At 38.5% G+C, this 22,757-nt stretch overlaps 1 protein-coding gene across 1 annotated transcript in view; it reads right to left on the bottom strand.

Moving 5' to 3' along the window:
* Nucleotides 1–397: 397 nt before the first annotated feature.
* Nucleotides 398–22,757, bottom strand: part of LOC122800979 (mitochondrial ubiquitin ligase activator of nfkb 1-A-like) — a 279,929-nt gene continuing 257,569 nt past the window's right edge. Inside the window, exon 5 of the mRNA XM_044070399.1 lies at nucleotides 398–1,183. Coding sequence (XP_043926334.1) covers nucleotides 697–1,183 — 487 coding nt within the window. The 3' untranslated portion in view covers nucleotides 398–696. The remainder of the gene's footprint in view (nucleotides 1,184–22,757) is intronic.

The following is a 22,757-nucleotide window of genomic DNA, read 5'->3' as shown; positions in this document are numbered from 1 at the left end:
CCACTTTAGTTGATGTCCTGTTTAGCCATTTTCTATCACAACTGATGCAGGTTAGCAGAAATATTTGAGAGCTCATACACTTGAACACATTAAGATTCAGCTTCCTGAAATTCCTTCTCATTCCACTACAATGATGTGACCTCAATAGTAACTATAATAAGTATAGTGGGTATGTTCTTGGCATAGCAACTTCAGACCATGTATCAGGGGGTGGCAAATCTCCCATAAAACACTTTAATGTTCTTATTTTTGCATTCATTAATCTCATTAAATGCCATTTTGATGAATTTGGTTATAACAGCTTGTTGAGAAATTAGGTTAGCACTAAGCCTAAAATTCAGTCATGAAGATATGCTGTTTTAATGTTTTACTGTCATGTTATAATGTTATAAAACAGTAGTCTTCTCAACATTTATTTAGCAGAATACAATCAATTTTGAATGGTTTAGTAGTATGCACACAATAGTTTTGATTTGTATTTCCATTAGATCCCTTTACTGCCAGCAAAGCTATTACAAAAATATAAATGACTTTTTCCAATTACTTTATAGAGTACACAATCATATTTTTCACAGTATAAATGTGTAATTTATGGAAATCAAAATGTTTGATTCTGATTGACTATATCTCCAATACATTACATAAACTAGAAAATTAAATTAGTGCATAGTACATCAACACATGCATTTATAAAAATTATTTCTCTGGTCTTTTTGTCTGGTGGTATATTCTATAAACAATGACAGCAAATATGCTTGCACCAAACAGTCCACATACAGCAGTGAAGATTTTCCACATGTTTACTACAGTTTCCTGATTACTCAGAAAGCTTTTGAAATCAGAAGCTATCAGCAGATAATCTTTTCCATTACTTGGAGGTTGTAGTTTTATCACATTGTCAGAAGAAATAAGTTCACCGATACCAGTCACAGTACTCCCAACCTGAAGCATCTCCTCCACTTCAAGGATCCCAATAGGTTTTTCTTTGGAAATATATTGATTAAGATAATACAGAAAGCCTTCTTTTGCTTTGTGGGTGAGCTCACGTACAGGCTCAAGATAAAGACCTGCAGCACTTAATGGGTTAATAACATGGACAGATACATTATTATCCCCAGCTGATGGCACCAGTTTAAAAGGAACACTGTTGACAACTTCATTCACAGTATATTCTCCAAATACCCTGTAAAATGGGTTAGAAGATTAAAAAAAGTAAAAAAAAGTTAAAACAGACTTTCAAAACAATTTATTTTAAGTATATTACTCAGAATGAAGCTTACAACCAAATATTTTGATTTTGTTTTGAAAAAGTAGCTTACCACACTAGATCGAAGTACCTCTTTTTGTATGCAATCCAGGGTAATGAACTCAGGGTTGCTGTATTGCAAAAAGTTGTCAGTAGGAAAAAGGGTAGTCATTTCTCTGCTGAGCTGGAGGAATATCTTTGCTAGACTATCATTATTGTTTTTCTCCTTACAAGTCCTAACAGACCCTTTATTCAAAAAGGTCTGTCACTGGGACACCAATTTGTACAGCAAGTGGTATACAGGGACACCTGCAATGGTAAGCGAGGAACCTGGACATCATTAAAGAGGAATGCATACAATTACGTTACACAGTAGGAAGAGAAGCAACATTCCAGGTAACATATATGCTTATGACTGTTTCATACTTAAACTGATCATATGGAAAAGTGAGTGACAAAATTTATATAGGGTCCACTTCTGCAGTAAGATGCCACAACATTAAGTGACAAAACAGCACAACTATCTTTCAGGAAAACTGAACATCTGTAGTTTCATTACCAGATGTTGTGTACAGCTGCCAAAACTAATGAGTATTTATATGCAAGACTCTTACTTTGTACTTATTGTCCCTAGACACACGACAACATTGTTCATTTCTAACATAAGAGGCTGCTTAACAGATCAGTGTTAACAAATGAAAACTTATCTAGGAGTGTGTCATCTAGGAGTGAAATGGTCAGTGGATCCAGTACCAGCAGTTGATTTTCAATTAGCTGATTGTCAAGTACATTAATGCATTTTAATAACTTAGTAGTTTAAGAAGATAATTGCACACACTTATTTAAACACAATCAAACATTGCTTCAGCACTTCACAAAATGTCTTTTAAGCTATTTTAACGAATAATGAAAATAGTACAATAGAAATTTTGAACTACATTAAAAAATGCATGTTCAGAGGCATGTTCCTGTGCATTGTTTGGTTTTAATATTAAGTCAGAGATGTGGCTCACTTTCACTTAGATTTAGTAACTCCTTTGCTTTGTACTACAGTATTAGCAGTTATATTAATATACTTATGTTTAAAAGCTGACCTTCCGCTGGCCAGTCAAATGAGGATAAAAAATGTGCTTCCTTTTCATATGCTTAGTTAAAGGACCACTACAGTCAGAAATATATGTATGTGTATGTGTATATATATATATATATATATATATATATATATACACCTATATATACATATATATATATATATATACCTATATATACATATATATATATATATATATATATATATATATATATATACCTATATATACCTATATATATATATATATATATATATATATATATATATATATATATATATATATATATATACATATATATATATATATATATAGGTATATATATATATATATATATATATATATATATACCTATATATACATATATACATATATATATATATATATATATACGTATATATATATATATATATATATATATATATGTATACATATATATATATATATATATGTATATGTATATATATATATATATATATATATATATATATATATATATATATATATATATATATATATATATATATATATATATATATATATATATATATATATATATATATATATATATATATATATATATACATACACACACACACACACACACACACACACACACACACACACACACACACATATATATTAATCTTGTCATAACGTTCTACATAATCCAAACATGTCAGCAGCACAATAACTACTTATTAATTTTAATTTGCCCATAATTCTGAATGCTCTCATGTGACAGACCTGTTGGATATAATCTTCTTTGCTTGGTCACAGGACCTTAAATTATGTTTCTGAAACTCAAAAACTTCTATTTTTATATTCCTAAATATGATTTGTATTCTAAGTCTATAAAAAAAGACTGTGAACAGGCTTGGTAGATTTTGATGGATATTGTTAGCCTTGGGAATTATTTTCTATTGTTCCTGCCTTCTCATACAAGAGGGGTAAAAATATTTCTGATTTTTTTGGTCCATAGCAGTTTTATTACATTTGATGTATAAACTGTGAGATCTTTGCTATACTTATTCCTGTAGTAAATCTGGTTGTAATATATCTAAGTTTGTGGTTAGTGAACTGATTTACATTAATGGTAAGAAGTTTCAAATTGCTGGTAACTATAACTGTGAGTCTGAAAAGGCAGTATATGCCCTGAGATGTTCCTGTAATTTGGCTTATATAGGTGAAAACAACAGGAAATTAAAAAAAAAATCAAAGCACCTTAGGGTCATTAATAGTGATGCTAACTACAGTCCTTTTGCCGTTCATTTTAACGACTTGCACAGAGGGTGAAGTGATGGCTTACAAACAACTGTTTCATGACAGGTTCATCATTGTAATAAATGTGACTGTAAAAGGATTTTAGAAAGAAAGCTTTGCTAGTAATTAAGTTTCAAATGCAGAGACCTAGTGGTCCGAACACTGATTTTAAATGGAAAGTTTTGATTTAACTGTTTAATTATGTAATGGCTTCATAACTTGTAATAATTGTTGTATGCAAGCTTGTATCCTTTTTACTTTCTTCTAGCCTTTAAGGTCTTTGACTGAAGCACTAGGTGAATGAAATTGCTGATTTTATTTTGTCTTTTTATTACTATATATTGTCTTCCTACAGAACTAGTCTTATATTTCAGTGGGAGGAAACCAGATTTTAGTATTGAAATTAAGTCTTTGTATACTTGAAGATATAAAAATCTTAGATGAGGTATAAAGACATGCATCTGGAGTATTTCTAACTGGGCATCTGCTGAAAACTGGCTCATTCCAAGTCGGACTTTCCAGGTAAACAAATGTTAAATAAATAAAGTCTGTCTTCAATAGCTCCCCAGAAAGAGGCTCAGCTCAAGGGGGATAGAGCATGTGTCTCAGCAGCATGACATTTTTCCCTCGGCTCTGTTGTCAACTCTATAAATATTGGACTAGAACACATAAAAAATTAAAAATAACTGAAGTGTGTCTTATTCAGTTTACATTTGTGATGTTTTTGGTTACTTTTATGTAAAATAAGTTTTGAGAGCATTGAGGTATAGGAGTGGGAAGTTTTTTTCTTTGTGCTTTTCAAACTATATGTTCAGTTTGTCTGCACTGTTTTCTACAGCAGGACGGTGAAGATTAGGAAACTGAAAAACCTCTTCCTTCCTCTTACCTGCTGTGTTTTCCCTCTCTCTACTGCTGTGCAACAGTGAAGTATGTTTAAGAAAGTGTGTGACATCCCATATTAGGAAGTAAGCCACTTTCTGTCTAAACTGTTTATGTCATTGTGAACTTGAATCATTTTTGTTGTTTGTGCACACTGCATATTGTATAAGTGCTATGATGCCTAATAATAAAAGCATGTGCCTCTGCTACAGAGAAAAGCAATCTTAATAAAGGGAACGCTCACTGCAAAGCATATAAGATCACCCTCTGTAGATTGCAAAGCCACCTTCACTTATGATTCTTCATTAGTTTGGAACTGTGCTTGTTAGCATTACAGAAGAAGATGTGCATTAAATTCAGAGTACTGGGATGAAGAAGAATCAGTATTTGTAGGCATCTCATCACTTACCGAATAAACTGGAGACTTTGAATGAGGATAGCATTTTCTGACTGTGATAAAAATCTGGTCTGAAGCTAAATAGAGTTCTTTTACACTCAGGGAGCTTCTCTCAGCAGAACACAGGGCAATTCAGTTGATGGTTCCAGAACCAGTAGTTTCAATATGGCAGAACTGGGAGTTAAATCTCACTTTCTAAGGAGTCCACATTTCTGCCTCTTGCTACACCAGGGTGGCTACTAGGTCTTACAATTAAAGATATTTGGGATGGTAGTGAATCCATCACTTATTTTTATGTTCATTTAGTCTTGGTGAGAATGTTCAGTGTGCATACTTGGATTGGTAAAAATGTCAGCAGGTTGATAACACAGACTGTTGGTATATATTTTGGAAAATACTAATGCTACAGGTATATGTTTTGAAAAATATTCACACTACAGCCATATATTTCCTGAAGTATAAATGATTTAGAGAGTCTGTAGCCTGCAAGCGTCACTTGGGGTTTAGATAATTTTCTGTTGTGTCCTTTTCATTATTAGGGCCATGATAATCATGCAAACAAGTTGTTATGCACAGATCTCCTAGAGGCTAAAAATAACACCTCTAACAAATAAATGAGAAGGGATCCTCCTACTGGGAGAGGAGTTACACCAAATTCAGAATAGTCCTGAATGCACTCCAGATAGGACACCCCTGACTACTAGCACTGCACTCAAAAAAAAAAAAAAAAAAGACACTGATAATTAGGACTCTAACCTGGAAGCCACCTGACCATTGAGCACATGTGCACTCTGAAAATATGATAGGCATCCAGGCAGATGTCTTGCTGGGTCCCAGTTAAGTTTTAGCCAATAGTGTAAGCAACTTTCTTATCCTAAAATTGGGCAGCTCCAGTAGTAAGTGCTGTGTTGAAGGTTCCCCTCTCAGTGTACAACTGGCCTTCCTAATATTACAATTTTTAAATTATATTTCCTAAATGTTTATAAAGTCTGATGTCCCTTGGTAAAGGAGAAACAGTAATATCCATTAGTCCTCTGCACCCTTTTTTCTTAATTTCTCCATCCATACTAATTTAATGACAACACAGTCTATCCTCATTTCCACTAGCACCTTAACTGCTACTTCTTTTTCTAGACATCTCACTTCCAACTTTAATACTCTACTATAGAGCTCTTTCTTTTACTCTCTGCATTACGACAGGTAAACTTCTGACTTCACTGACCATATTCTGGGCTGTGTTACAAGTTTCTGAGTTGCCCATACCGGATAGAAGGAAGTTACTCTGTTCACCTGTGAGAGAGGGGAGATTTGAGCAGCCTATCTGTCTCTGGAGGTGTGGTTCCAACCCAGAAGTTAGTAGTTAATTGGCCATTTTGGGCTAATTTCTATCTCTTCCATTTCCCTGCTATAAAAACCGCATTTTCACGGTTTGCACGTTGGGCAGTGCCAGTTAGCTAGGGTTAAATTATTCCCGGCTCTACTAACTCTCCTCTTCAGTTTTTCCCCATGAAACTAGTCTAACTCTCAAACTAAGCACTCAAAAAGCATCCTACAGCCCAGCACTTGCTCAGACCTAAAAGCAAGCACTAAAATACCCTGAGACTTGAATGCCCAGCAGGGCAAGGCTCTTTATTCACCCCTCACCAACCAAGCGACTAAGCAGCTCTCCCTACTATTCAGGCATGACCAAAGGGCAATTTCAGGTGTACTCTTCAGTCAAGCTGGTGAATCTGGGTATCCTGAGGCAATGTTACAACAGCCTCATGTACACAGACAACCCTCTCCTCCTACCACACAAAACTAACATATGCAAGAGATGCAATTATACAGCCAAACTGGAGGCTAAGCTCTCTCCACCCAAGACTGGAACAGACAGTCAAGAGGAGAAGGTTAACACTTGCACAGCACCTTCAGCCAAAAACCTGCAAAAGCATCAGAGACCTCCAAAGCAGACACCCAAACAACCTGCACCTCCTGTAACAAACCAGACAACACATAAAACACAAAATCAGTGTGCCTCACAATCACAGCCCTTAAGGCAAAATAACATACCTAACACACTAGTAATAGGTGACTCTATAGTCAAGGCACACTGACGTCCCACTCACTAGGCTGGACAAGCAGAAGGTTACTGTTAGTTGCCTGTCGGGAGCCAGAATCCGCCACATAATACAAGTACTCAGGTCACTTCAGAACAAGTACAAATATGACTCTGTCATTGTTCATGTTGCTATGAATGACCTGAGACATACCTCCTTGGACTACATGAAGAGAGACATGGAAGAGCTCTCAGATCATGTAGCCCAGGCTGGTATAACCCTGACCCTGAGTAGCATCCTGCCCTCACCAAGAATGATACCTCAGTATAAAGAAAAACTGATCAATTTCAACAATTGGCTAAGCTTCTGGTGTCAGCCTGGGACGACATGCTCGACAAGCCACGTTGCTTCGCAAGCGATGGCTTACACCTGTCACCCCTAGGCTTTCGAATACTGGCCAAGGCTCTTGCTGCCCCCATAGTGCCTTTTTTAGGGAAGGCTCAAAAGTCAAACCCACCTCAGTAAACAGCACAATTAACAAAAAAACGAGGGTTATGCTACTCAACGCCAGGAGTTTAAATCTCAAAATGCACATGCTCGAAGCACTCCTCAGTATGGAGAATGTCGACATCTGTGCAGTAATTGAAACCTGGTTCAAGGCTCCAGAAAGCACCCCAGCACTACCAGGCTACAACTCATACCATATGTTTCGGCCACAGAACACGGCCCGAAACACAAAAGGAGGGGGTGTATCCATATTCATCAAGGATACCTACACCTCCAGGTTAGTGGCACAGCATGATAACTCTGAGATCATCGATGTGCAGCTAACATCGAGCAAATCTGCAATGCCAGTTGTGGCCTGCTACAGATCACCCTCCATGACCCAGGACCACCACTCCACCTTTCTAGAGACATTGGAAAACATGAAGGTCCTACCAAACACCCTGATATTGGGCAATTTCAATTACCCTACCATTAACTGGGAAAACTACTCGAGTACAAACTCCCAGGCCCAGCGCTTCCTGGAATTCATCAACTCAAATGCCCTGGATCAGCTAGTAAACTCCCCTACCAGAGGTGAAAACATATTGGACCCGTTCATCACCGACATGGGCAACAGGTGTTCCACACCGGAGTTCAACCCGTCACTGGTTAAATTAGACCATAAACAAATCACTCTGGATGTCCACATCCCACCACCACCCCCCAAATAAGGAAACCACAGTAAAAAACTTTTCTAAAGCAAACTTCACCTTACTTAAGTCAGAGGTGATAAGTTTCACAGCCCCCATGCTAAAGGATAATGCTGCCCAAGATGCAGAAACCTTTACAAATGCACTATATGAGCACCTACAAGGATGCATGGATCATGCCCTCCCTAGCACAACCAAAACTCACTCCTCTAAGAGAAGGAAACCAATTTGGTGGACCCCTGCCATAAACAAGCAAATCCCAAGAAGGAAAGACATCCCTGATCAGTATCAGTAAGAAACTAAGGTTCCTCATGAAATCATCCAAGGCTAACTTCGAAAGAAAAATAGCTAGGATTCAAAAGATAACCACAAAGCCTTCTTTAGCTATGTTAAGAATCTAAGTGGCAACTCGCAGATATGCATTCAACTACTGCAAAATAGCACAAAATATACTGAACCTCTGATATTGCCAACATCCTGGCAGATAGATTCAGTGCAAACTTCACCCCCCTCTCACCTCCAAAAGGGCCCACAACAATACCGGAAAAGTGTAGTATCCCAGAAATCACAGACGCACAGGTGAAAACAGCCCTTTCAAAAGCCAAAAACACAGCTTCAATGGGGCCAGATGGTGTCCCAGGCTGCGGCTTGCAAGAACTACAGAACGAACTAACCCCCGACCTAAACATGCTGTTCTACCTCAGCCTCTCCACAGGCTACATGTCCATAGAATGCCGCACAGCAACGGTTATTCCACTCCACAAAGGAGGGGCCACAAATGACCCTGGTAACTATCGCACCATAAGCCTGACTAGCTTGGTCTGCAAGGCTATGGAGCGCATCATCATGGAACTCATTAACAAAGACATTGGGAACCTCCAAACACTTGACCCGACCCAGTTCGGCTTTGTTCAGGGCAGATCATGCCTACCAAACCTGGTTGACTTCTTCGAGACAGTCACCAAGGCCACAGATGAGGGAAAGGTGGTTCACACAGCCTACCTTGACATCGCCAAGGCTTTCGACATCATTCCCCACTCGGGTATTACAGAAAAACTCACCAGCCTGTACATAAACCCCTACTTCACGAGATGAGTTGCCAACTGGCTTACAGACAGAACTCACATGGTAAGAAAAGCGGGCTCCAGGTCCGACTCTAAACCAGCCACAAGTGGTGTCAGGCAAAGCTCAGTCCTGGGACCCCTACTGTTCTGCATATACTTCTCAGAAGTACAGGCAAACACAGGAGGACTATGGCTAACCAAGTTCGCCGATGACTGCAACCTGGGAGCCATAACTGACTCTCCGGCTGACACAGATATACTCCAAAAGGGCCTTACTGAGACGGACACCTGGTGTCAAAGTCATGGCCTCCAGCTAAATGCCAAAAAATGCATAGTCATCCCATTTTGGGAAAAACAAAACTCCCATAAATTACCACATAGGTGGCAGCCCCCTTAATACAGAAGAGGTAATAAGAGATCTGGGGACCCACGTAGATAGCAATCTCTCCTTTGACAATCATATTGCCAAAGTAGTTAGGAAATCCTTCTATGAGGCCCATCTAATTACTAAAGGGTTTGCATCTAGAAATAAAGAGGTTAAAGTGCCCCTCTACTTGTCACTCATCAGACCCATCACAGAGTACAATGCCCCATTTGGGAAGTACCTCACAAGACACTTACAACAGCTGGAAAGACCACAAAAGTACCTCACCAAGAGGGTTACTGGCCTCAAACATATGTCCGATGCAGCCCGACTGAAAAAACTCCGGCTGTACTCAGTGGCATATCGCTTACTCAGAAGTGATCGGTGCCTGATTTACAAAGCCATGTCCAACTCAGAATTGATGGACATGCTCCACCTAACAAAATCCAAGTCAGTGCGAGCCACATGCTCTAGTGAGCTAAACTTCGCCACAACAATAAACAGAACATGCTGGGGGGGATAGATTCCTGTCACAGAGACTCCACATGCTTTGGAACAAAATTCCAAACTACATTAGGCAGAGCCCCTCACTAACACTCTTCAAGGGGAATCTTGACGAGTGGATGGGTAACAGAAAATACACCCCTGAGATCACTTCACTGGCTCTGATTGACAGAGGATCAGTTAATTAATCAGATCGGGCAGATAGCCTAGTATCTACCTATGAACCTATAAAGGGAAAAACTGCCAGCACAGCTATCTGGAGTTTTGGAAATAAATATATGTCATTTGTGAATATCAACACGATTTATATAGAGGTGTGACAAAGGGAGATACTACCAGAACAGCTAGCTGGAATTTTGTAAATAATTACATGTTATTGTTGAATATCAAGATGATTTATATACAAGATGCTTTTGTTACAACTGTATTAGAACTACATGCCATGTGAATATCAAACTGTCTCTATAGACATGTGTGTTGAAAAAAATATTTTGTAGAGTGCTTGTGCTGAAAAAATATTTTGTAGAGTGTTTGTGCTTGAAATGTATCCACAGTGAGCTCTGCTGGAAGAGAACAGAAATGTACATGCACTACTGTAACTGTTTAAATGTATATTTTAACAGTGGAAACTGAAATGCAGGAAGTTAGCTTCAGAAAAATACTTGAAATTAAATTACTTTATGGCTAAGAAATAAAAGATGATATGTTTCACTTTCAATGCAGCAAGGAGAGACAATATCTAAAACTAGGCAGCTTTCTGTATTGTCATGGAAGTATTTTACTGCTTTATGACTTCAGCATCTGCCAAACATCTGAGGAAAAGCCCTTGCCTATGTATTTTTACATGTAGATGCTAAATGCTACCAGCCATTAATATATACATTTATATATATATATATATATATATATATATATATATATATATATATATATACATACATGTGTGTGTGTGTGTGTGTGTGTGTGTGTGTGTGTGTGTGTGTATATATATATATATATATATATATATATATATATATATATATATATATATATATATATATATATATATATATATATATATATATATATATCGTGTGTGTGTGTGTGTGTGTGTGTGTGTGTGTGTGTGTGTGTGTGTGTGTGTGTGTGTGTATAAATCAAAGCTCAAAGAGTGTGTGTGTGAGCTACTTGGGCAGGGACATGAAGCACTGGTTAGACAGAGAGAGTGCTGGAGGTCTTAGCTTGCCCACTCAGCTGAGATCCCTGTGATTGAGGAGTAATTTCAGAGGGTAGCTATGGATATTGTGGGGCCTCTGAGTACCCCAAGTTCCACAGGGACTAGATACCCTGAGAAAGTGGCTCTGTCCTCCATTGAAACAGAAAAGGTGGAAAATGCTTTGTTAGTGATTTTCAGCAGGGTAGGTTTCCCAAAAGAAATACTGACTGATGGAGGTGCCAATTTCATGTCAGGCCTGCTGGCTTGTCTGTAGGAGCATTGTGGGGTGAAGCACCTAAAGACCACCCCCTACCTCCCCCAGCCTAATGGTCTTCTAGAGAGGTTAAACATTACACTAAAGGTCATCCTGTGGGCATTTGCAGATAAGTTTAAGAGGGAGCAGGACAAATATTTGCCCCATCTGTTGTTTGTTACAGAAAGGTGCCCCAGGAATCATGAGTTTTTTTCACCCTTTGAGTTGCTGTATAGGCATAGGGTGAGGGGACCTCAAGATTTGGTTCGCGATGAGTGGGAGGGTGGATGTGAATCCCACAAGGAGCCTGTTGTGGGAGATGTCCTAAACCTCAGGACAATGCTCAGGGAATACATGAGCTTGGCCCAGAAGAACTTGGCAGAAGCCCAACAGCAGAAAATTGTCTGGTATGACAAGAATGCTTGAACTAGAGGGTATGTTGTATGGCAGCAAGTTATGGTTCTCATTCTTGTTAGACACAACAAGCTGCAGGCAGCTTGGGAAAGACACTTCAAAGTGGTAAGGAAGGTCAGTAGTGTTAACTACATGGTAGAAATGCTAGGCAGGAGGCAGGGGCAGAAACTGTACTATGTTAGAATGATGAAACCTTACCATGATAAGGAGGTCCTTGTGCAAAGTATTTGCAGTAGAAGGCAGGAGGAGTCTAAGGGAGACCTATGGCTACAGCAAGCCAGCCAGCAAAATCCCCAATTACTATGGTGGAGCCTAAGGTTGCAGGCATATGATAGTGCACCACTGTGATGGGGTCAGCATTGCAAAGGCAGCTGGGATCGCAATACAGGGTATGGGGCAATGTACTCCCAGATAGGTTCATCCCTCTCAAGCAAAGTTTCTGAAGAGTCACTTGAAAAACTAGCTTGAGTCTTCCAAGAAGGGGGGGGGGGGGACGTGTGATGAATGGATATACTGTCAGCATAGCTATCTGGAATTTTGAAAATAAATTATATGTCAGTTGTGAATATTAACATGATTTATATGGAGGTATGACAAAGGGAGAAACTGCCAGCACAAATATCTGGAAGTTTGTAAATGATTATAAGTTATTGGTGAATATTGAAATAATCTATATAAGATGCTTCTTTTGCAACTGTGTTAGAGCTGTATGCCATGTGTATATCAGACTGGTCTTTCCAGACGTGTTGAAATTATATTTTGTAGAGTGCTTGTGCTTGAAATGTATTCACAGTGTGCCCTGCTGGAAGAGAACAGAAATGTATGTGCACTACTGTAACTGTTCAAATGTATATATGGAAACTGGAATACGGGAGGTTAACTTCAGAAAAATAGCTGAAAATACATTACTTTATGACTAAGCAATAAAAGATGATATATTTCAGTTTCAATGCAGCAAGGAGACACAATGTCTAAAACTAGGGAGCTTTCTGTATTGTCTTGGAAGTGTTTTATTACTTCCAGCATCCGATAAAGAACAGAGGAAAAGCCCTTGTTTATGTACCTTTACAAATAGAAGCTAAATTCTACCAGCTACGATCAACGGTTGTTTTTAGCCTGGGGCCTAGAAGTCAGATGACAAGAAATTATGTCATTCTGCAAGCTATCCCAATGGTAATATTTGAGATATTAATTTGAGAACTCTCTGAGAGAGACACAGCATTTTGTATGCTGTCTTGGTTCAGGCAACAACAAGAACCATTCAACACATCTGCCTTGCTCTGTAAGTAAGTTTCTAGGTAATAATATAATTCTATTTGATTCAGTCAGTAATATAGCAAAGCTTAGTTTAGATATTTGTCTTTATTTATTTGAGACTGTCCGGGAATGTTGTTTTAAATATTTCCTGCGATTTAGAACTCTGATGTCACTGTGAATATATATTTAGTATTGTCTTGTTCCTTTATTATTTACTATTAAATATATTTAAACCTTTCATTGTGGCTTATGTTTGTAGAGATATTTAACTTCTGAGAGTTCATTCATATTTATTTGGTGACACTGTGAAGGTCACTCCTAATAGCATTGCTCTTAGTCAAACTACCATTTGTATTAATAGTAACATTACACAGTAAGATTGGACACCCTTTGTTAAGGGCCTTAAAATAGCTGATAAGGAGTTGGCTTGTGGCAGTGATAACAACCTTATAGTGTGTGTGTGTGTGTGTGTGTGTGTGTGTGTGTGTGTGTGTGTGTGTGTGTGTGTGTGTGTGTGTGTGTTTAAATCAAACCTCAAAGTGTGTGTGTGTCAGCTACTTGGGGAGAGAGATGAAGCACTGGTTGGACAGAGAGGGTGCTGATGGTCTTGGCTTGGCCACTCAGTCGAAATCCCAACTCTATAGCTGTGTCAGTGGGGAGTCTTACTGGGGATCTGGAAAAAGAGTGAGAAATCAGCCCTGGACTGACTTTGGTCTCTGTGTGCGCTTATGGAAATTGCACTTGATGCAGAAAGCTGCATCTGGAAATAATGTGCATGTACCTGGTCGTCCTGTCCAGTGTACGTCCTCCACTGTTGCCAGTGGTGAGGATTGAGGATCCTTGATTACTGGTCCAGTGGCGGGTTGTCACATGGGGCATTACAGAATGCACAATTCATCAGATACTGTTTTTGGTATATCTACCATTTCCAGTAGGCGAAATCTACTCTACTCCCCTTCCCAGCTCTCAGTCCCACCCCCTGCCCTCATATTCCTTTACAGATGTCTGGCATTTCCTTCAAACTCAGTTAATCCAGTCAGATTCAAATTTCTTAGTATAACTCCACCCCCAAAAAAATCTAACCTTCCCTCAAACTCAGTTCTACCAAATTAAGATACTTAACTCAGCATAACGTTTGTCTTTCGGCTTTTTCCTGGTAAGGGGTCGCCACAGCGGAACTCCGGTCCGCTAATGATTGGCAGTAGATTTTTACGAAACGCTGAGGTGCCAGCTCGACACCCAACCTTCAATGAAGGCATGCCCATTTACGCACGCATGTATTTCAGACGCTACCCAACCGTGGGGAGGACATGCAAACTCCACACAGAAGGCACTCCCAAGCCACGCCGAGAATCGAACGGGAGAACCTCTTGCTGTGATATAATAACGCTACCACCGTACCACAGCAGCATACACTTACTCAGCATAACGCCACCCACAAAATCTATCCCTCCCTCAAAATCAGTCCAGTCAAATTCAGATATATAATTCACCAGCCTACCCACCTTTTCATTTAAAAACATCTGGTACCGTCCTCAAACTGATGCAATCCTATCAGGTTCAGATTTCTATTTCAGAATTACTTCAACCACAAATCTAACCCTCCCTCAAACTCATTTAATCAAATTCAGAAAATGAACCCATCATAATGCCACCCACAAAATCTATCCCTCCCTCAAAATGAATCCAATCACATTCAGATACCTATCTCAGTACAACTCTCCCCAAACAATCTAACCCTTCCCCAAGCTACTCCTATTCACAACAGTACAGGGAATCTCTGTCCTCATTCTCTTCAGAAAAACTAAATCCTATCCCTTCTTTTCTTCCACCATGATAACGCTCCACTTACACTCTCCACATCCTTCTAATTTCTCTCTTATTAAATCTAGCACTATCTAATTTCCCCTAACCAATACTTAATCACCATAATGATGTTATATACCTTCGTATTTGTTTTATTTCTCTCACTCTCCCATCTTGCTGCATACAATCTCTCCTTATACATATTATCCTATCCTCCCTCTAACTTTCACATTACATGCATACAATAGCTATGTTCACACCCAAACCAGTCTCTCACTCTGTTTTCTAAAACACTCAAAAAAAAATGATCCAAATGCAGCTCCTCAAGCATCTCACAAACAACAACCTATCATCTATACAGCATGGCTTCATACTCGACTAGAGCACTAATGCTGCTCTCCTGGAAAACAGCTTTCCTTTTAGCAGTCACTTCAGCTAGAAGGATTTCCGAATTACAGGCTCTTATGGCAGTGGAGCCTCTTATCATTTTTCATGCGGTCAGAGGGTATCTCTCAGGGCAAATCCATCCTTCATGCCTTAGGTGGTATCCATTGTGGCTCTTAATCAGACCATTCATTTGCCAACTTTCTTTCCCAATCCACAGAACGGGGGGGGAGCAGATTCTGCATTCATTGGATGTACACAGACAACATAGATTTTACTTAAACAGGACAAACTCTCAAAGAAAATCTGAACAACTGCTGGTGGCATTTGCTGCAGGGGCAGAGGGAAAGGCTATTTCAAAGCAAACCATTTCCAAATGGATAAGCCATTGTATTCATTTCTGCTATATGTACCATGGAAAAAGTATCCCTCAGGGGATCAGATCCCATTCCACCAGGGCTGTATCTACTTCAACAGCCTTTCTCAGAGGTGTTCCTACCAGGGACATTCTAGAAGCTGCTACCTGGAGCTTAGTTCATACGTTCACCAAACATTACCATTTACCACTTTTCTCTAAATCCAGAGCAGGCTTTGCCACTGCTGTCCTGCAGGGCCTTATAGCTGGTCCTAATGCTGTATAATTCCCTCCACCCAACCATAGCTTTGGGAATCTACCCAAATGTAATGACTGCAACAGTGAAACACGAAGAACATAGTACAGTTATGTACACTTACCATAAATGTAGATGTTCGAGTGTATTCACTGTTGCAGTCCTGGTTACCTTCCCTCCAGCCCCCTATTTTTCTCTGGCTATACCTCTACTTTCTTTCACTATGCTTAAAAGCCTTTTGTTGTATTTGCTTTTGGGATTGGAGGTATATGTTTTGTGTTTTTAATTTTATTTGCTCCCCTTTTGGGGAGCACCTGACATCTGGGGCAAGAAAAACTGATGTAATGGGGTCAGCTGCATGTTTTATACCCCTGATGACCTGACGTCATGGAAGAAGGGACAGCTGCCGATGCAGGACCCAAGACTTTGTTAATCAGGCCGACTGACGGCAACCTGCCAGCAGATTACCCAAATGTAATGACTGCAATAGTGAAACACGAAGAACATCAGAACACTCTCCACTTTTACCTATTCCAACTGGGTCCCATACTCTTTAGTAATTTTATCAATGATTTAGACAAAGTAACTACAGAAGCCACTGTAAATCAATGTGCCAATGACACCAAATTCATCTCTGCTGTTAAGATATCAGCAGGGGAAAAATGCTTTTTCCTCCACTGAGTCATGACTGAAAAAATGCTCCCCTCTTACTAAATAATAAATAGTAAAAAATAAGTAAATAAACTTGCCTTTCACACAAAATCACTCTAAACAACAAAGTATAACTTTAATATTACCTCTGCAAACAACCATTCAGTTGAGTTCATTATTCACACAAAGCTTCTTTGAGCTATCACTGATGAGCACTTTTTCAATCTTCACATCGTGACTCATCATTTCTCACACTCTTCTTTCTCTACAGTGCATCTATTTTCACAAGCCTTCAGCAGTCTCTACACTGCATCTATTTTCACAAACCTTCAGCAGTCTCTCCTAACTAAACTTGAACAATGCTCTAAAAAATTTGCCAGATTTGCTGCCAAGCACAGTGCCAAATCATATTACTGTTTCACCTTAAAACACTTAAACTGGCATGAACTTCCACAATACTGTTCCATATCCCACTTAATAGCAGTCCATCAAATCATCAGCAAGATGATTAGCTGACCTGCCGTAGCACAGACACTGGAACTCTAATTCACCAAAAGATCACTACACTTTACAGACAAACATCAACTACGATTAACGAAAATATACAACTCTGAAAGCAATTCTCTGTACTCCAAATATGTTAGAAAGATGGATCTCAATCCCCACCAATATTAGGTAATAAACTAACCTACGCAGACTGAAGTCCCTTCTAAAAAATCGCTTTTCAAACACATGGATTTGCTCCTGTACATTACCTGGACAGTTTACTCCAGCTTTCATACAACCTTGAGCAACTTCTTCCTGCATGCTAATCTGTACCTATGCCTGATTTCACTCCTCTATCTGACTGATATGCAGCACACTGCATAACATTTCCTGAATACATTTCTGCCATGTTTGTCTGTTTCTTGTACTCTTCACTCTACTCTTATTTTCTTTCCTCTCTTTCTTCCTCATACCTGACAATTTCCCATAAACTGTCTCCAACATTCCATGTCTCTCCTGTTACCTCCCAACAGTATTTCTGTATCCCACTGTCTGCACTCTGCTCTAAATTTCTATCAGTGCACTTTTCTCCACACTGTCCTGTATATAAACACTATACAATGCTATGTGACTTTTAATAGTGCCACTGAAAGGATTATATCACTTGTCAACATCTGTTAATAATAATAAGCACCCCTGTATAAAAAAAATGTAAAAAACGATATGACTTTTGATGATACTATTGATAGGTCGCACCACTTATCTCAAAATTTGTTACTGTAATGATATATCATTTGGGCACCTAATCTTTATACTTACCCCAGTTGTGTAAATGATTTGTATCAATGCCTTTTAAGATTTTCCTAATGCCAACTGTAAATATTACCTCAGTGGTGTACCACTTTTGTTTTAAACTATGTAACATTTTTATTACACTTTTATGTTTTAATGTAACTAGTGCTTTTCTCCCTAGGCCTCACTGAAAAGGGGTTAATATTGTACAGTTTGACTTTCCCACTCTATAAAAGCAAATAACTAAATAATACATGGGTCATCTTATTGGTGATTATTGCAGGTGGCATTGACCTGATTTTTATTAAACTAAATGAGTCACTTGTAAATTACTTCCTAAACATAAGTGCTTAAGTCATTTGCTTAATATGTGATTCCCTCTGTCAAAGATGACAGAGTAAAACAGTATAACTGCTCAATGTGGTAGTTTCTGTGCTATTGCTCACTCCATAGGAGGGCAACTTGTTAGTATTTGAAGTGTATTGTGTTTTTTTTAACTTCTTCAAGATTGAAAATTCATGGAATAACAACAAAAATGTTTTTATGTTCTAGCGATCACTTCTTCTTTGAGGTGCAGTAACCCTACAGTAAGAATAACAAAATAATGTGGTGTACTGAAGCAATGTCCCAACACTAAGGTGCAGAGGGTACTGTCCCATGCAACAAATCCTTTTTTATGTTTCTGTTGTATATTTGCTTGAGAAATGTACATCCAAGAGTACACGTGTCTCAGGTTTTATTAATTCTGACTATCCGTTCTGAGTACATTTTGCAGGAAAATTCATGTATCAATGATCATTGATGATGTACACTCCCACCTTTACAAAGAAGCCAGTCAAATGTGGAGTCCCTCAGGGATCAGTCCTGGGACTGCTACTTTTTGGCATTTACTTCTCTGAAGTCAAGACCAATGGCAATGGCCTCTGGCTTACTAAATTTGCAGATGACTGCAAATTAGTAGCTGCCATTGAATCTCACACTGACACAAATGCTCTGCAGGAGGGGCTGACACAGACAAACAACTGGTGTCATTACCATGGACTAAAACTAAATTTAAAGAAATACATAACATTACGCTTTGGGAAGTCATTCACTCCTGGTAACTATCATATTGACAACACGTCCCTAATAGTTGACCAGGTAGTCAGGGGGTTGGGGGCACACATAGACAGTAATCTACCCATTGATCATCACTGTTTACAACACTGAGAAAATCATTCTATGTTGCAAAACTTATAAACAAAGGTTATACAAACATAGGTCACTGTTACACTGTATTCTGCATTCATCAGACCTACCACTGAGTACAGTGTCCGCTTTGGTATGTACCTAACCAGGCACATCCAACAACTGGAACATCTACAGTGATTCTTCACTAAGAGAATACAGGGCATAAGTAACATATCCTATGCAGACTGCCTATCCCTGTATTCTGTCTCCTGTCAGGCTGTTGAGGGGAGATCTGTGCCTGACATATGAGGCGTTGTCAGACCCCACACTGATGGACCTCCTGAATATCTGCAAAACAAACAGCATCAGAATTACCCATTCTAAACACTTAAACCCTTCCTGTGATACAAATCGGACCTGCTGGGGAAACAAGTGTGCATCACAGAAGCTACCCCATCTCTGGAACAGGCTCTCCATCGATGTGAAACAGTGTTCCTCCCTAACCTAATTAAACTGTAACATGGACAATTGGATGGGAAACAGGAAATTCATCCCTAGTTTGGCACCTATGTTTCTAATGGACACAGGCAGCCTGTAAATGGTTTATTTATCTTCTAGGGCCCTGCTTGTACAAATGTTTCATCTCCCATGCCTCTGCTTACACTTATAGAGGGTACCAGAACTTGTCAGGGATATGGGATGCATAGCTAGGCTTAAAAAGGCCCTTGTGGTTGTTAGCCTAGTACACACCAATGATCCTATAAACCTATGAACCCACATAAAATAAAGTTCATCCCTGTCCATTTTAAAGCGCAACTTATATCTATGGATTGGAAATAGAAACTTTGCCCTAAGACTGCCCCCGTTCTACTAAACACTTTATTCTATGCTTGGGTCCCCTCAAATTACCCATGGTATGATCACAGTTATTCTCATTAGAGATAATACATAATTATCAACCATGGGATAGGTTTAAGGCCAATCTATAACCAAATGGGATAGGTTATTTTGAGCACAAAAAGGGAAACTGGCTAGGCTTAAAATGGCTCACAAGGGCAGCTAGTCTATCCATGAACCTAGGACCCTAAAATCAATGCATGTAGTCTCAAGCATTCATAATTATTTTGCTGAAACTACATATTTTGATGTTTTATATGAAATAAGGTATTCAGTTTTTAATAAACATCAGATAATCTTGGGGAAGAAAGAGGAGATATTTGCAGTTTTCTCTTCTCTTCTCTGCCACAAACTCAGAGTTGTTATAGAAGGTAGAATATAATTTCCCATAATGGGCATAAAGGAAACTGCTTCCTGCAAAACAGTATCCTATGTAATAAATAAGGATACATGTGAACACAACCATTATCTGTGCCTTCATTTCTTTACCACTGTCTTTCGATAAGTTGGGACATGAGACAAGTGCGATTTCACTGAAATGTGACTTCAGTCAATGGTGGCAGACCAAGTGCACTTCAATTAGCTGAAGTAGACTCATGGGAATTAGTACTTTAATATTCTAGTAATGGCTGCCTAACAACTTTCCACTGTGGCAGCTCTTGCAATTAAGTTATGGGTCCAGTGAGGTAGAGGAATGCTGCGGAAAGACTTAAATGAGTCATTTTACAAAACACACTTTCTTGATGTCTGTTTAATTTCTAAAGTAAACTTTCTGACTGTTGCTACATGTGATACACCCTGCAAACAGCCAGGAAAGCTCAAGGGCTGTGCATGCATTAAAATGTCTTAGAAAACAATTGAAGTCATAGTATATACAACTAGTAGATTAAAAATACCTATTTCTGACTTGTTCTTATTGGGTAGTCTGAGAAGATCCTGTAATGATAATAAACCAGGCCAGGAAGTATTTGAGGGCTCATACCTGATCAGCTTTGCATTCTCATCTCAAAGTTAACAGATAATGCAGTTTTCTGCAAGAGCTACAAGGCATTAGAACTCTCTGCAGCTGAAGAATCAAGAAATGAGAAAGTGAAAAGCAAAAGTGCACTGTTGTACTGTATCTGGAGTCAAGGTAAGTCTGGATGTATAAGGAAAAGCCATCACAAGTGCTCTTATTGTTTTAAAGAAGACTTTCTATAAATGATTTTAAAATGTAAGAGAAAGGTCTGCTGGCTAAATCCTTTCACAGCTCGCCTGCCCAAACTTCTGAGAAAGAATACTAACAAGAAGTTGACCTTGACGCAAAGGTTTAGAAGATAGTGAGGTAATCTGCCCAGCAACAGACTTTGCTTGCCCTCTCTCCCTGAGTGAGATAACAGGTGCAAATTTCAAAAAGTGGTCATTGCTGTGGAAAAGGCACAAGCTTATGTTTAAATCAGAACAATGGTTGTGATATTTCCTTTTTTTTCCTGCCAGTGGACTGAGAGGCTGTAAAATAATCATTTGTGCAGCTTTAATGCTGGGGATGTGGATTTTGTTAGTAGTTGCTTTTAGGTAATCTGAGGAAAATAGTTGAAGAAAAAAGTATTTTATTTCTTTATTTTTTTGTAATTAGGCTTCACCTGAGTTTTAATTTACTGCTCCTGCTAAACTATATGTGGACAATTATTCTCATGTAGGTGGCAATCACACTCAGAATGAAGTAAAGACAGGGTCAGTGAGGTGTTTTCCCTAGTAATTCTTCCTTCTTACAGGCATTACTTAATAACTTTGTTACCAGGTATTATTTGGTGATGCCCAAAATCCTAACATGGAAGGCATGTAGAGGTAGGAATCAGATTCTTTCTTTCTTTCTTTCTGCAGTTGAATTACTCACGGTAAAGCTGGATGATTGGAGATCAGACCTTCAATAATAGTTCTGAGTACAACACCTTTTAAATGAAAACTGTATTTAAATGCAGTAATAATTTATACATACAGCAGCCTAGATCTGTGGCTAAAGCTGTGACTCTGTTATCCCAGGTATGAACAAAGGTCCAGGTAAAGGATTAACTAAAGAAGAAGGGAACATAATCCCTATTGCAATGACCTAACATCCATTCGTTCACATCCCCTTTTTCTCATTTTTTTTTCATATAGGGTCACTAAGTTACATCAACAATGACAATTATCTAGAGACAATACTGATTCAACAATGTTAGTAAAGAAATTATTCACAGAGTATATTCAGGAACAATAAATGCTTCAGATTGTAAAAAAAAAAACTACCAGGTGATGGAATATACTAGATATTGTTTGTGTTCCCAAAGAAATTACTGTAACTTCAAGTCAAGTTTTACCACCATTGATGTGCAGTGATCATGGGGTTATTAAGGTTAATTTGTTGATAGATAATTCTTCCAAACTGAAATCTAAGCCAATGCACAGAAGGTTAATTACAGATTATAGGGAAGCAAAACAGTTACTATATAAAACTAACTGGAGTGACATGTTCAATGGAAAAACTGCAGATGGAATGTGAAAAATTTTGAAAGAGAAATTGTTTTGAGTGCAAAAAGTCAAACAAATGTTTAACATCAGGATCTAGGCATGCAACATCTGGGGGCTATATTTCCATAAGAATAAGATACCTGATTAAGATGAGAGACAAAAATATAAGAAATGGAAGAGAAATCGAACTACAACTTTGAAAACTGAAATAAACAAGCTGGACAAACAGATTAAGCATAGTGTTAGACAAGATCAAGAAAAATTTGAAGAAAATTTATATAAAGATATTGAGCATCATAGGAAACCTT

The sequence above is a fragment of the Protopterus annectens genome, chromosome 4.part1, assembly GCF_019279795.1.
Source record: "Protopterus annectens isolate FY-2018-M chromosome 4.part1, PAN1.0, whole genome shotgun sequence".
In the NCBI taxonomy this organism is placed as follows: domain Eukaryota; kingdom Metazoa; phylum Chordata; order Ceratodontiformes; family Protopteridae; genus Protopterus; species Protopterus annectens.
Note: the sequence above shows the minus strand (reverse complement) of the source record. Positions and strands in the feature narration are given on the sequence as shown.